The sequence below is a fragment of the Amphiura filiformis genome, chromosome 13 (assembly GCF_039555335.1).
Source record: "Amphiura filiformis chromosome 13, Afil_fr2py, whole genome shotgun sequence".
NCBI lineage: Eukaryota > Metazoa > Echinodermata > Ophiuroidea > Amphilepidida > Amphiuridae > Amphiura > Amphiura filiformis.
Window position 1 is genome coordinate 15,349,522 of NC_092640.1, and position 17,721 is coordinate 15,367,242.

At 36.3% G+C, this 17,721-nt stretch overlaps 1 protein-coding gene across 1 annotated transcript in view; it reads right to left on the reverse strand.

The window, feature by feature from the left end:
• The window catches only part of LOC140167440 (uncharacterized), a 163,215-nt gene that overhangs the window by 39,027 nt on the left and 106,467 nt on the right, over positions 1-17,721 (reverse strand). Inside the window, 4 exon segments of the mRNA XM_072190746.1 lie at positions 897-1,052; positions 4,807-4,907; positions 14,269-14,302; positions 14,304-14,416. Of these exon segments, the coding sequence (XP_072046847.1) occupies positions 897-1,052; positions 4,807-4,907; positions 14,269-14,302; positions 14,304-14,416 (404 nt within the window).

The following is a 17,721-nucleotide window of genomic DNA, read 5'->3' on the forward strand; positions in this document are numbered from 1 at the left end:
ACAAATTTGTGTTACTGAGCGATCATGGATATCATGCTATGCATGACTGGCAGATGATTGACAGGGAAGCCTGGATTTGTTGGACAAACGGATGGGTTGAATCTGCTATAACCTGGGAGAACATTGATTAAAGCTAGCTTTATCAGACACTGCAACTTATAGAATTTATAGTTGAAACTATTATACAAAAATCCTATCTACTAAACTATTGTATGTACAATTTACAAAAGTAAAGCCTAACTAGTAATAAAAAGCAATGAAATAGATCATTAGATACATTCTCTCTTTGCAATTAAACCGATGCTCTGTCTAATTGAAGTATGAATCAATTCTACCTAATCAACTCCGCCACTGACCATTCCTGCACTTCTCAAAATATTTTGCACCATGATTTCGCACTGAAACATATTGAAGTGCAATTGACTATAGGCATATTACAACTGCCAAACAACAAGCTGGCTGTTTTTAAACAACTTGCATGTATATAAGGTAAATAACGGCATGCACGTGTGTGCTGGGATTACTCTTCATATAAACGTAATGTGTTTTGTGGCCAAACAAAGTTTCAGCAAGTGCAGTGCCTGGACGACCTATACATAACAAATCGGAGTTCTCATGAATGATGAAACCACCGATTCTACACTCAACTGCAATTTGAGTGTGCCGATTCATTGAGCATTGAGCAGATACTTCTTGAATTGTGTAGACATTCAGTTACCACTAAGGCATCATGAGTTTATTATTAGCTGTGCTCCAGGTTTCACTCTTGGGCTTTATCCATGATTGTGTTTTTTATTTCAGACTTAATAGAGCATGATCCAATTTAATTGCAAAGGAGATTACTTATTTACATTATGTGAAGGTACTTAGCAAGACATAACTTCATGACATGTTACCTTTTTCTATGTTCGGCTTTGTTACTGCCTTTTGACCCGCTCTTCCATCTTTTAAGCTTGCCCCCTCCGCTACCACCAACTAGTGTTGTGTTACTACGATGGAACAGACCTATATGGCCGTCTGCTGTGACACCTCGCCACACACCTGTGTCATCACTGGAGAAAAGAAACACAGGGAAACAGTGAAATATCTGGCAACGAAAGTAGCATTCCAATTCAATATGTAATAACATGACCTGATCCAATTACTTGCTTTACTATCTTGCTTAAGTAAACTTTTGAAAATTATATCATCATCATCATTTCTTCCTCTTCTCATCCAGTAACCATACATTCATGTACTACAATTGCTGCAATAAACTTGGTTGCAAAGTTACAAACTTCTAAGATAGCATGTATTTTAATTGCTATTTCTGCCTATGTACCTCAATTTCATAATTGCTACCTTTGGCCTGATTAGACCAGGTCACATCATATATTTATCCATAGTTTGCTTGGTTATTTATAAGTCATTATTCATGTTGTATAATATTACACATGATCTTCAGACATTAACAAATACATATGAAAGGTCTAATTACAAAAGTAAACGATCGCAATTTGAAATTGGTACAGATGTGGTGGATCCGATTACATTAGTAATGTGTGTCAGTGGGTTATAAATAATGCTAACTTTATCTGACTGTAATTCAAGAACCAATTAAAGAGATTCCTATTAAATCCTAGGCATTGAAATTCCCTCTGAACTTTAAAGAATGCTATCCAGTATTACATTCGCTTCCTTGTTGATAAGACATTGTATGGATGTATTTAACATTCAGTGTTTCTATCCAGTGTTTCACCAAACGACAACTTATATATTATAACTTAAAGTTAATGACATTATAAGATAAAATGGTGTGGTGTGATTTTGTTTGTAGGCCTTTAATAAGGCATATGATCTGCAAAGCAAGTTGCCACCTACCCCCCTCAAAATACAGCAGAACAAAATTGAAAAAGTTGTAATGTGCATCTACCTTTGGTCGGTTATAGGCCACGATTGTCCTTATTTTGAGTATGGATTTTCATCCTAGGACTAACATGCTTTCCCATTTTCTACAGCAACATTAAATGTTAGAGATATTCTCTTTAATCCTATTTTGGCTTGATAACAATGCATTCATTTAGCCTTTTTCCAACCACAGCAGCCGGGTGCCAAGCATTGTGGGGCACATTTGTAAATTTACCAAACTTAAAAATATATTTTAATATATAGAATTGTAGAATTTTAATATGCCTTATTAAATTTATAATTCTTTGGCTAGAAAACGTGTTATGTCCAGCAAAACAAAAAGATTTTTCCTTCATGATATCTTTTACATGATCACTTTTATGTCCGCAGCCTGGTACTTCATTTAGTTAAATTAAAGTAGTGATGTTGGCTCGATCAAGTCAATACTTGCAAACAAGAGCCTGTATGTGTTGACACTGTGTAGGAAGATGCACAATGTGTCTTAGGGTAACATTTCACGTATCACACTCAGCAAAGTGGTGTGACATTTGCATTATCTGTAGTTGGAGCTATAGCAGACGAGGAGGCATCCATTTTGCACACAAAATTACACAATACAATCTTGGAAAATAGGCAAAAAATGGGTCAATTTATTTCATATTTTTTCGATAAATTGCTGTCTGGAATACAAATGTAAGCTGCAATTCCGACTGTAGTTGAACTTGCGTCGCCGTAGATATAAGCTTTGGTTTTGCCTAGCAATGTTTTAACATCCGAAGTGTTCAAAACATTTTTTTTCAAGTTTGTCAAAATCAAAAGCTCGCCAGCTTTCACAAATGACCCCAACGCAGGTTCCCTTTGATTTGGTGACAATTGAAAAGTCCAAAAAGTCAAAAATCAATTAAGTACACCACTTTGTATACTTTCATACCAAAAAGAAAGATAATTCTTATTTGCAGGAAATACAGTAACTCTTACTATTATTATCATCAATTTCAGCTTCCATTAACTCTAATATGACCTGATGGCTTTCACAAAACTACTTCTACATTGTAGTTGTAACAATTGTCTGCCTGACTCACCCTATTCAATTACAGAGGCAAGCAATCAGGGGTTGACCAAAGACATTCAAGACCAGCCAAGCTAACTATTTAATACAATAAACCTTGGATCATGAGAAACCAACTTTTAAATTGTTTTCATGGACTGAAAGAAATTAAATAGGTTGTGTAAATTGGATTTAATTTATAATTTTAGACTATGGAGGAAACTTAGCCTATGTAACCTCACAAGCACACTATTTCTATAGGATTTTGTCTGGAGCAAGAGCTATGCCTGTGAAATACTTTGGCTATATCATTCAGGTCCATCATAGTGTTAGATGGTCCGCGATATGAGTATTTAAGTCCGCTGTTGGATATTATGATCTCTGCATTCAGTTCTAACACAACATTTGAAAGATAAATAACCCCATCCACCCAGTTTAACAAGAGGAGACATCATCTTGCATTCACAAGACTATCAACCTAATTAGCGCCCTGAGTCATTTTTTTTTGGAGTGTGTTTATTAAAATTATGAAATGAAAGTTACAAATGGGAATTTCCATGCATAAACATTTATACAAAACGGTGTAACAAGACAAAATCATCATAATCCTGAACTGATATGGACTGCTTTGTATTCCCTTTTTGATAAACAATTCAGCTATGCCATTCCATTAAACACAACGCTTTGCATTGCGGTTTTCGGATTGAAGCGGTTCTCGTTCTGGACTCATTGTGAGATAAGTTGAAGTATGAATTCAAAAGGGGCTATGAAGTAGCCTATAATTGGCAAGGTTTAGAAGGTAGTTTCATTCAGTGTATGATGGAATTTAGTAGTACATGTACAGGTGCAATGAAAAGGGAGCCCTTCTAATGGTGCTAATTAGGTTGAATACAGTACATGGAACTCCTCAGGTCATGCCACACTATAATATTTTCACATCAGTGACATCAACACGTTGAGCAGCTGTGTCGCAAGCACAACATCTTTACGCTAAGGGCATAAGTACGCCAGCGCTGTGAGTGAATACACACTGATATCACTGACTCGCAAAGAGTGTAACTACTATGTACAATACCTGCCACGATGAAGACATAGAATTTTTAAAACCTTCCTGATGTAATTAAATAGACACAAATGACTTTTTCAGCTTCCATCTATGAAGACAACCCCATGTTCAACTTAGTCTGACAAATTTCTCTACAATGTGCTGACCTGGCAGATATAACGTATCGTCATTGGGCAGGAAAAACCTATTATACATGTGTCATTGGCCCTGAACATGTTTAAAGCAAAATCTCCAGATGTAATCTCTTGGTAGTTTTGTTTTGAACATGTTCAAGAAACCCTACAAGTACATGGAAGAGTTGTGGTATGTACTATTGCAAAAGTTTTATAGCAAGAATATCAAATGGATCAGTGAAGAGTACCACACAGTCTTGGATGGATGATATTTATAGTCACCTGGTGTATCATTTCATGGTTTTATTGTAAATGAAACATAGTCATATACTGAAACATATGACTATGTTTCATTCACAATAAAACCATGAAATGATACACCAGGTGACTATAAATATCATCCATCCAAGACCGTGATATTCTTCACTGCTCAATTTGATATTCTTGCAATAAAACTCACTAGGATCCACAACATGCTCATCTATCAAGGCACAGTTCTTTAACTCCAATACATTTGTACATTCATTGGATGACCTTTGAAAATTTGGGTACAAAAACTCATACTCTGCAACTTGAGGTCAAATTTTACCCTATTACTGTTTTATTGAGTTTTTGAACTACATGACATTGGGATAAGGCCATTGTGGTCCATAGTGACTTGCAATAGTACATACCAGACTGCATTGACTTACTTGGCATCTAAAACAGTGATTACATCTTCAGCCCTGTATGATAACTCTTCTTCTCTACTTCCCTGGTAGTTGGTTACTGCTCTTACTTGTAATGGTTTCATCTGTATAGGCAAATATTAAGAAAGAAATACATATGATTAGACCTCATGTACAAACAAGTCGAACCTGCATTTTACCAGAGAAGATGATAAAGAGGAGGTCGCCGCTGCCCACATCAAATAAATAATGTGTGCATCCGCCTATTGATGGATACAATGATCTAATCCGATTGATCAACTAATACGATAAGTGGCTTTTATGTAGTCACAACTGTCTAGCTCTAAACGGCGCATGCCCGGATATCAATTTGTTACGCCAGTTGACCGCGAAATATAATTTCTGTATTGTTTGGCATGACTGGCTGCTAAGTTTGACCCGAGATCCCTGTGAAAAGACCCGCATTTTGGATCCAAATAGCATTTTTGGACACGCTTGGACACAAAACGGGAGTATATGGAGAAACTGACAAGAGTTTGAATTACTGATTACACTGGTTTTATGTTTCCGTAAACTGCATAAATATTCAAATAGTTACATTTAAATTTCTTTTCCTTTGACCTTATAATTTGACTGGAAAATTAATTATGCTTGACTTTCCATAACTTTTTGATTTTTTTAATGGGAGTTGCGATATATATAATGCTTTTTCACTCGTTTAAAAATCATGGTCACTCTGGTTATTATTATTTTTTTTTAAACAAATAAAGCATGATTTGACTGCAAAATTGGGACTTTAACGATGTACTTCCGTGTGGAATATTTTCTCCACTAGAGAGAACTACCAAATCAGACGAGCGTGTGGCGGATGAACAGATTACCACAAAGGAAGTTTCAAGTGGTGTTTTAAGTACCCCAAACAAAGAAAAGTGAATAGAGGTTAACTGTGGGTAATCGGATTATATGTTCGAGCGATCTCCTCTTTTCTCATCTTCTCTGATTTTACAAGACGGAGTGCCCATCTCTTTTCGTTAGTGAATCCAGATGAAGTGCCTTACTCAAGGGTACAACACGATGGCGTCACCGGGGCTCGAACCTGCAACCTTCCGAGTCAGAGCCCATTCCGTTTGGCCACCTTGCTCCCATAACAAGTAGCAAGATGATGCAAATTGTCCCATATCTGCAATTGGTGATGAGTGCATTGAGTCGACTGCTCAGCTATCACACTTTTTCTGGCAATGAGCAGTCCAAGCGTTCCAAGTATCCTCTAGTCTTGTGTCTGCACAACTTTTACCCAATGCTACTTAACATGTGTGCATAATTAATTAGCTTTAAATGCAATTCTTTCCCATTACGTTGATTGAGGTAAAGAAATATAGACTAGAGAACACACCACAAAAGTTTCCATGATGGATTACTGCAAAATACTATGGAAAAAACACAGTGAGAAAATGTACACATTGAAGATGACGTCTGCATTGTCATGATTACTTTCAGCCAATTTTATTTTAACAAATTTCAGCTCATTAACAGCATTGAATTGACAAAATACATTCAAATAGACTCTGTATCACAGACTCACATCTATGTACTTAGTATAAATGTATGTCTGGTTTGGTTGAAGCGAAATTGACAAACTTATGTGACAACCGATGTGAAGAATCCACTCAAAATACGAGTGGATATTAAATATATTTCAAGAAATATTCTTTCCACCTTCCTTTAAAAATTGATAATTATTCAGCAAGCTGTGTTCACCAGCCACACAGCCAGACAACGACATTCACCTTACATGCTGCTCCATGACTCATGGTTTAGAAATGTGTGTATGCACATGCAGTACTGCAATTTGATTAAAATGTAAATAATAGAAATTTATAAATCCATTGCACAATATTCCTAGTATACTATTTTACATGTAGTTGCCACTTCATTCTACAAATAAATAAAACTAATGTACTGTGGAGGTGAATGCACTGCTTAACAGACTTTAGACTCAGGAAATAAGCTGTGGATTTAATATAAAATGTTGATTTTTCAAAACCACTTTTGTGTTACAAATAATCAAATACATTTCAACCACTTAGACTATTTTGTGTCCATGTAAAATATTAGTTGTGTTCACATTGTCGGACGTACACTCGGCGGAACTTGGTCCGCGCAAGTTGCTAAGAGTAGCGGTAGGCGCTTCCAGGAGTAGTGGCAGTGTGAACGATGGTCAGCGTAAGTTCCGCCAAGTTTACGTCCGAAGATTTACTCCTGACAAAGATTTACTCCTGACAAAAGTCAGGAGTAGCGAGCTGGGTGTAACCTCCGCCAGGCGTAAGTTGCAATGTGAACGCTGCTACTCCTGGCACCCGTGTAAGTTTGACCTTTTGTTGGTCGGAACTAAGACATTACATATTGCGTGGTTGAAAAAGGTCAAGGAAACACCGAAGTGGTAGCCGATGTTTACGCCGACCATAAGTGCCGACCAGAAGTGAGTGCTTGGTGGAACTGGTCATGAAAGTGCTAGGAGTAGGCTAGGTGTGGACACGTGGTAGGAGTAGCAAAAATATTTGTGGAATTTTTATCAATGTTAGGTAATGCGTTTACGCTGGGTGTAACTAAAAATGTGAACACAACTATTGTAGGTATTGTTAGACACTACAAAATTATACTAGCATTATCTAATTTTATTGCTTCATTTTCAATGACTGTGTGGTCATTAAATCATATAATTGAAATAATTCAAATAACAAAACTATTATTGGAAACTTTTCATTTCATGTTAGTTTCTATATCTATTGTATTGATCGGTGTTCAATATTTGATACTGTTATTAAAGCTTTTTTGTAATATTTACAGTAGCTATCTATAAGGCCACAAAAAAAATTGTTGTGTTTTTCTGAACAATGATTTTTACAAATTTGTTCAAAAAAAATTTATTTAAGACTAATTGATTATCTAACATGTCTAACAAGTATCCAGAAGTCAAAATTGACAAATGTCCCCAAATTGAAGAAGCATTATTTAATATTTGTGGGGATTTTTAAAAAACACACCAAAAAAAAACCGGACAACCGACCGACTGACCCAACTTTCCCATATTTCCCACTTATGTATTTTTATTTGGCCTAATTGCCTAGTTTTTTGTAAGGAATACTATCATTATTTTACAAGCAATTTAATTTTGAGGTTTTTAATAGCCAAATGTTGCACATTTAAATATCTATAAATTAAAATAAAACAAAAATTAATCTCCAAGAAGACAGGTTTTCCCTTCCCATTGTGTTTCTGTATTTCCAAACCTTAAATTTTGATCCATACACCAAATTTCAGAGCATTTTATATCATTTTTATTTTATGCCCCAACTGTAACAAATGAATATTAACTTAATACAACCCAGTCAAATTCATTTCAATCACAACTTTGTTATCAGTGTAAACATTGACAATCGTCATACCTGTGCCAATCACAAGCAGCCTCCTTTCGATTATGTTTAAGGTGGTATTGGATGCATTTTCTAGAAATTAGAAAATGCTTTGAGTATATTTTAAACAAATTAATTGAGTAGGGTAAAGTACACTGATCAATATGCCTTTTGTTTAGCAAATCGGACATACGGTTTCCAAAATACATCAATTTATATTTTCTTTGTATCCTATTGTTTTTGTCAATAATCAATATAGTTAATGAGCTAAAAGGACTGGAAAGGCTCATTAATATGTAATTTTGCCAATATTTTGCTAAAATCAATGCATAAATGTTAAGGTACTTTTATTTTGCATACTTTTTGCCCTGAAACTTGGTCAAAGTGTTTCTAATATGTTCCTAATGTATTATATAGTGAAGCCGCCTCTAATTTGCATATTTGCATAATTAATGAGCTAATTTGCATAAATGCTAATTAATTATGCAAATATGCAAATTAGGGGCGGCTTCACTATATAATACATTAGAACATATTAGAAACACTTTGACCAAGTTTCAGGGCAAAAATTATTCAAAATAAAAGTACCTGAACATTTATGCATGGATTTTAGCAAAATATTAGTAAAATTATATGTAAATGAGCTTCTCCAGTCATTTTAGCTCATTAACTTGATTGATTATTGATAAAAACAATAAGATACAAAGAAAATATAAATTGATATATTTTGAAAACCATATGTCCGATTGACTCCAAACAAAAGGCATATTGATCAATGTACTTTGCTCTACTCAATTAATCTGTTTAAAAACATGTTTAGAGCACTTTATAATGCCTCCATAACCACCTTAAAAATTGCAGCCTATGGTGCGGATTACAGATTAAAACCAGAGTTTTCAAACCACTAAAACCCATATGTATTAAAACCCGAGTTTTCAAACCACTAAAACCTTTATGTATTAAAATCTGAGTTTTCAAACCACTAACCCATAACAACCCCGTTAATTGCATGGCGCTGCTAACAGGCCAAGTTGTTAATAGTACGAGACAGATGGCAAATCCTGCACAACAATTTACAATTTGTCACAGGAAATCTCTTAAGCCTATGTTGGTTTGCCAATAATTGACACAATGACACAGCAGTGAAAAAATATGTGGGCCAATTGTACACAGTTGAATATATGTCTGGGTGGGGGTACCAAAATAGATCTCGGCGAAGCAGGTAATGCCCTCGTGCTGAGGGAGCACGTGTGGCCGAGTGGATAAGGCGCCCGACTCATAATCCAAAGGTTGCGAGTTCGAGCCCCGCACGAGCCAACGTGTTGTGTCCTTGGGCAAGGCACTTTATCCTCATTGCCTACTGGGGGATGGGATTGGGGTTGTGTTGGATTGGATGTTTGTATAGTTGTTTGTTTCAATGTTGCAATATTGGCGCTGATTAAGCTGCTGCCTGCAAATTGCATTGTGTCTGTTTAGGTGTGTTTAATGTACAATTCTAACAATTTGACCTCATGGGTCACCATTAGAGTTTGAAATAAAACCTTTTTTTTTTTAATAATGGGGGGGGGAGGGAATTAAGTTGAGTAATGCCTCGTGCTGGTAATGGCTGGGGAGGAGGGAAAGTTGAGGTATGAAAATAGATCGCCAAGGTTATGCCCTCCTGTGTGTGTGTGTGGGGGGGTTAAGCCTTACCTTGCCTATTGGTTACTGATCCCCCTAATCAGGAAAGATACTAGATTAGCATGTATGTTGTCAATGTCATATGCATAACTTACTGAAGACCCACACATTTATACCTTGCTGGAAGGGGTTCAAGACAGTAACAACCAACATAATGCCGATTTATGAATTATACAAGGAAAGAAACAGGATTGTGATACTATGGGTATAATCAGCATTGGTCGATGTCATAATGTGATGAAAGCCACAACAGAATTGAGTCACTCTGGAAGACTAACACATTCACAAGCTTCCATGTTGAAGAAGTGGAAGGGGGTCAGATACTAAATATATTAACTTGACCAACAGAGGAATAACCATGATGACATAGAGCATATACACTGTGTGTACATTGTCAATGTCATAATGTGATGAAAGCCACAATAGGATCACTCTGAAATACTTTACACATTCACGCTTCCTTGTTGAAGAAGGGGAGGGGGTCAGGTATTAAATATATTAAACTGAACAGAGGACTGACAATGATGACATAGTACAGCACATACACTGATATGAAATAGGCCATTTACCAATATGAGTTCAGATCACAAGGAATACAGTGTATGGTCAAGCTGCTAGATGCAGATTCAGGTCAAAATTCCAAGAAAGTTTGAAATTATGAGATGCCTCACCACTGAAAGATGCAGAAAGCCCTCAGACCTAGAAGAAAAACACTTCTTGACAGACTTCCAGAAAAGTGTCTTCCCTCCCTCCCCTTCTCGGTATGAATTGGCGAGGATCATTGATGAAGACTAAACTGGATTTGACAAGATGCCTTGTGCACCAAGATGCAGCCTCAAACTTGAAAGAAAAACACTTCTTTGACAGACTTCCAGAAAATCCTTACTAATGATGCACATTATTGTCTTACCAATACTGTACTCTAGCTTTTATTGTTCTATGAAATATTAAAATGTTCTATATCTACTCTAACAAAAGAAATGTCACAAGTCAGGGTCACAAGCATGTCAATATCAAAACAAAATTCCATCAGCTCCACATTCAGGTTCATAACAGGCACAGAGGGAAAACAATTACACTTTTGAAGTCATTATGTCAGGAGTCAGCAGTCACTTTTCATCTAATCTGTAGAGAAAGAGAAAACACACTGATAACCCATTGTTTGTAGATCTTTCTGAAGTCATAGCTCACTGACATAGTGATGGCTATATCATTCTATGTCATTGTAGTCATAACACTGCGTTTCTCACTCATCAGTGCATTCCAATTTAGCTATCACTGATCACCTCACTAACAGGTGCTTCTTCATCAGGCATACATGCACAACAGTTATACACATGTACTGAAACCTGGACTAACTAAAATTGATCAAATCATGTCTTTCACTTTCATAATTGATTATGTAGGCTTATGATGCTACATTAAGGTTGGCAACTTTTTCCAAGCAGAGTCACCCTGAACACACCAGCGTGCCAGAGTCACCCTGAACACGCCAGCATGCCAGAGTCACCCTGAACATGTTAGCATGCGAGAGTTCCCCTGAACATGCCAGCATGCGAGAACCCACCTTTCCATGCCTGCGAATTGTTCAATATTCATGTACAGTTGCACAAGACCCAACTGCCAGTCAGGAACATCCACAGATATCAGCTTAGAGCTGTCTCCAGCTAAAATGAACTGCAAGCGAAGTATATTTAGATATCCCCAAAATGTAGGTCTGGTGTATTAGTCAGGTAAGTTCTTATTCTGCAGTTTCAATTAGGCTATGTCATATTTTGTTGATGCCAAGTCACACTTTCAAAAGAAATCTCTCATCTTCAACGACCCCACATCTTCTGACACCCTACTTCTTCAGATTAAAGTTCAACGACCCCACATCTTCTGACACCCTACTTCTTCAGATTAAAGTTCAACGACCCCACATCTTCTGACACCCTACTTCTTCAGATTAAAGTTCAGTGACCTTTGCACACCTGTTACAACCTTGCAGGTGTTTGAAATGACATCTCAACTCAACATTCCTCTCAGAGTTCTATAACATCATTAGTGACAGTTGATTTGACTAAACTGAGCCTTTGTGATGAGAGTATCATTGTGAATCAAGCAGATCAGGAAATGTGCAGTTAAAATAGGGCTGGAAATGAAAGGCAGTCAAGGAAACACTTCAGTGTGAAAAGACAAGACAAGTGTCATCCTTGTCATCAAGAGGTTCTGATGAAGGATTGTCTGGTATGATGTAACAAGACAGCATACTGCCAGAACAATAATAGGCCGTTTAACAAAATAATTAACTCAATGAGTTTAGGCCTAGCCACTAGACTGAAATGCTTGTTTGTGCAGCCAAGCATTTATTTTGAAACTAAACGGTTTGGATTGTGCCAGAATATTGCAGTTTGTTTGCTTTCCGCTTGACATAAATCCAAGTCATGAGACTGATGAGGTGGTTACTCTTGCACAAAGGTCTGTGACACACTGAATTGTGTAAAATGCCAATTTACATCATTGGTGTAGTATCATAGGGAAACATGCCCCCAATCAGAAGGCTCAGGCAACTAACTTAAAAACTTTTTTATGTAGGGCCTAAATTTAAGTTTTGAGGAAGTGATGTAAAGATACATTGCTGGGTGTCGTATTGAATTGTGCATGTTTCCCACATGCACCTGCAAGGGCGTTTTGTTGGCACATGAGATGCCAACATTTTACATCCTGGAATCAGGCAGATTTCCTACAGCAATCAGGGAGACGTTCAGAAATGTTTGCAACTTAATGGTATCAAACATTTTCAGGGAGATTATTAAATTTGGCTGTCAAAATGTGACATAATAAAAGTATTTTCAGGGAGACTTGGCATCGCAGTCGTTATTACTAAACTCATGTTGAAACACAGTATAACCACGAGGCCATACACATTACAATCTCAGATCATATGTTTTCTTATGTAAGCTGACCAGTTTTGTAATTTTGTCATAAGATTGGAACCAATATTGGCATATAGCCACAGTAAAAGTACATCGCCTTCCAGTCACAAGGTAACTCATGACAATACACCATGTCTGTTGTCTGTTGTATTATTAATCAATTAGCATAGGTCCAACTTATCAAGAACTAAACATAGGTTTACAGGGTTCTTTGGAGCAGGGTCCAGAAAATATGGCTTTCAAATCCTTGGCTTTTATTTCAAATCATTGTGGACAGTGATGAGAGCAGCTGCAACAGCACAACTTTCTCACGGAGGTAGTTCTTCAATATTGAGGATAGATAGGGCAATTTTGTAAACTTCAGGTTCTTACCTGTACAGCAGAAAAGATATCTTACCCTTCCCAGAATCCTTTGCAACATGATACATCACCACATTTCATCAAATGACGCTCCCATTACTTTGAACAGGTTCTGTGTTTTCATTTTGAGAATAGACTGGATTAACATGGGTCGATAGTCAAGAAATAAAACACATTTTCTGGATGTGCTCTATTCATTACATTTTATCACTATATCGACCCATGTTGCACTAAATTTGTACATGTCGATAGCAAATCAGTATAGAAAATTAAAATGGCAGAAATGCATTGCGGATGGTATATAAGATATTTTTTCTGCCTGTACAGCAGCCATGTAAACTGATAACTGTAATTTCAAAATTGAGAGAGGCAGATGGGGGGAGGGAGGGGTAAATAGAGTACCTGAGGGGAAACAATTTTTTTCTTAAGACACCATACATTGTCATGAAGACACCATATACTATCAGTTAATTTATGTGTATCAAATGGAAGTGCTCCTATCTACATGCACACCTGTGTTTACTCTCTCTGGAATTGGGTATTCCAAATGAAGCACCCTTCCAAATTAGCCCAATTTTGACTCAGTAATTCCTCAAATTGACTAATTGTACTACAGCATTGCAAATTTGTGTACGCCAAATATAATTTTCACTGTGCCAAAGTTGTACTAGCCTCTGAGTAAACACTGATGCACACCTCCCATGATGAATAACTGAAGATGGTTTAAATCTACCCTATACACCTTAAGTTTGGTAGTGACGAGGTGCCTATTTTGCTAGCTGTAGTATGGAATCGGGCACATTAACCTAGCCCCAAAGAGCGTATACACAATGTGTACAAGGGCAATTTGCAATCACTATAAATTTGAGGCAGATGAAACAAAGTATATAGTCTGACTAGCATCTGCAGCATATAAGCATACTTTGATCAGTACCCATTTAAGCAAGCCTGAAACAAAGAAATCTGATATGATAGCCAAATATTAAACCATGTCTGTTTGATACTAACTTAACTGATTGAGTCTCAAAGAAGAAACTTGAAACAAAATCAAGAAAGCTTTTTGAAGTATCAAATACATCACCCAGTATTAATGACACCATATATAGCTACATTACCTTAGGTAGTTCTTCAGAGATTTCAGTAAATGTAGGCTAGATTCCGCTCATGCCGCCAACACTTTAGTATTAATTCATAGACCTGAGAAGGGCAGGCCTCAGGTTTGACTAGTCTCTGTAAATTAGGCCTGTCGATTGCTCGGAGAATCTGTAGAAAATGGTAAAGAGAGAAATGGATACAAAATTAGTTAAAAGAATGAAGCTAATTTATTCCTTTGTACACTTGTCTTTATATAACATGGACTGTTAATACCTTGCAGGATCTGTACAAAATGATGAAATTAAAAAACTGCATGTAAATTGTTAACAAACTCATCAAACTTTAGGTTAATCCTAGAGGTTGGCAACCTTTTCCTGGCAGATCTCAACCCCCTATCAATGATCTGTTCTGCTATGTGTACCATAGAGAGGACTAGGTGAGGGGTACAGTATTCACCAGACTTGTAACAAGTCAGGACTTGAGACTCGACTCAGATTTTTCAATTTCTCCCACACAGATTATAGAGTGACTTGATCTTTTTTGACTTGACTCAAGAAATTGTTAGAAATGACTCAACTCGACCATGAAATGACTTGATTACAACTCACGACATTCACACACATCAAGCAAACACAAGCTCTCCCTGATTAACAAACTGGACCTAAACGAATGTAAGAAAAGAAAGATTTATTTATATTACACAATCTGATCAAACTAGGCAGAAAGAGACAAGTTTAAAAACCGAAAGTTATATAATCATCATCTTGCAAGATAACATATGGTTTTTGTCTTGTGAAACAATTAACTATGCACACACATCTCTTTGAATCTATTTGAAGTACAAATGGTGAAAACATCAAACGTTTATACCAGCTTTATTCCCCATTCTTCAAAAATGCTAATGACTGCTGCTCCAGATGCTGAACTTTCAGTGCATGATTACACTATGAATGTGTTTATAACCTACACACGACTCTCAAATGGGAATCTAAATTACAGTCAGCCCCCACACATTTTGTGCATATACGTGCACATTTCTTCTGAGGTCTTTGGAGCAATATTCACTTGTTTACTAAGTATATTGAGTGAGGTTCCCTCATCACAGATCTGTTACAGTCTTGGGTGTTGTCTGTCAATGTTGTCTATTGCATGCTATGCTATGCATTGCAATCTATATTGAGAGACATGTTGAGGTACTTTGTGTGAAAATAGGTACTATACTTCAAAAAACAGACCAACTTCTTTAATCCAGCCATTATGGGACCATGTACTGGACAGATAAGAGAAAAAAAATTGGATATGAAGTGAATAATGTGTAATCATGCATTCAATAATCTTTTATTAGTCTAAAATTGGGAAAATACAAAAGATTAGGCCTACTCAAATATGTGTACATGTGTGAAAAAAATGTATGCATTTGAGTGAAAATTGTATGCAACATCTAGATTATGTCCTTTAGAACATTAAACATGTTCTCCTTTGAAGATGACATGGCCATATTTATACAGATCCAGAGAGAGGTCTGGATAAAGGAGTTTAATGTTGGCCTGTATAATAATGATCTTTGAGCAATGGATGTCAAGTAATAATTGGCTAACATGTTTAGACTGCTGGATAAAGATCCATATAAAAGAGGTCCAAATAAGAGAGGTTGGACTGTATAATGATCTATGAGCAATGGATACTCATTTTCTTATTAAGTCGACTTGAAAATGATATAATCTAGACTTGAACTTGCTCATTACTCCATCCATCTATCTATCATCATATAATTAAGCATCAAACTGGACATTTCCCCCATGGTAAAATAATCAAGATTGAATCCTTCCTATCAATGAGTGAGGCTTCTTCACAGTTACATCTCATTAGTTAAAAAGTTCATTGCTCCTAGTACATAATCCATAGTTCAAATAACTGAACTTAATTTTCAGAAATTCAAACTTTTTAAAATATGTGCAGACAGAAACAAGTTAGAAATAGTAATAACTGAATTTTCAACTTTTCCAACTTTGGACTGAGTACAATGTATTATGAATCCAAAGTATATTTGGAATTATGGATCTTCTCCTTCAGAATAAAAACCCTTCAAAATAATCAAATGAATCAAATAATCCATTTTTACCAATCTAACATGATTGATATTACATGCTAAACTTCTTCTCTTGATTCTATTATTTTCCCGAAAATGCTTCTCCATCTTTCATTTGATTATTCTTAACCCAACTCCCTCTCTGCTTTTTGCCTTAGTGGAAGGAAGGAAAGAAGGAAGGAAGGAAGGACGGATGGAAGATGAAGAGAAAGGTTGTTTTCCCGCCCAGGAATTAACTCTCGGAGACCCCTTAGGTGCCAAAATGCCAACCAGTATGTAGATCGGGTATAGCAAACCAACAATTTTGTGCCAATATGTAATTTGGCATGATTACGTAATTGGATCATATGCATGGTCTTACAGTCGCTTCGTGGTGTATGGTTTTGAATGGTCTAGTAGTATTAGGGTTAATGCACACCTTGTTTTCAATATCTAGAAACACCCAAATCATGTTTTGATAGTGCAAGCAATTTATTGTCTGCTCAGCTTAAGCTCTTCTTTTATTAACCATGCTCTTAAAAAACCCTCTTCTTCTACAGAAGACAATTATTTTTCAATTCTAGACATTCTTCTGGGGGAGGAGCATGAACAAAATGTGACACATTATTAAAGTAAAATGTCTTTAAATCACCTGAAGGACTCTAATAATGGGACCTTGTTATACACAGCACAGGCCTCAAAGCAAAGTCTATAGGCCTATGTATGTACATTTTTGTATCATGTAAATGATAAAGCTACAGCATACAGGCCTACATAATATAGAATTTTGCTGATCAAAAAAATCACTAGACTCTGAGTTACATGTATGCAAAATAACATGTTTGTTACAGAAAATGGCAAAGAGTGTTCATCACTTTCAGTGTTTCTAATTTTCTAAAGTGATATTGCCATTCAGCACCAGATCAGAGCTAGAACATACCCCTCCTGAAGGCAAATATTACATTTGTCATCTGTTCATCTATCACCTCTACAAGCCTGTCGAGATTGAAACATATTCAAAGAGCTGTACATAGATGCTTGACTTGAAACATATTCCTCTATCATTTAATAAAGCTATACCTCATTTCATCACCTGAACTAAAAACATGTCTGCCTGAGGATGCTCACTTCACAACAGCAGTTTTTTGTCTTTCAAGCTTTTTTCCTGGATGGTCACAGACAGCATAGTCTATGCAGACAAAGTAGTACTACTACTACTAGCCAACAGCTTTTAATTTACTTATAAATACAACACATTTATGGAAGTTGTAGATTTATTTTATTCTACATATAATGTAAATGTTCTTTCCTGATTGTGAAAGACATAAATTTGCTCTGCCATACATCTTCTACTTGTTCTGCCCAACATCTTCTACTTTCACTAGCAAATAAAAATTACTTGGAG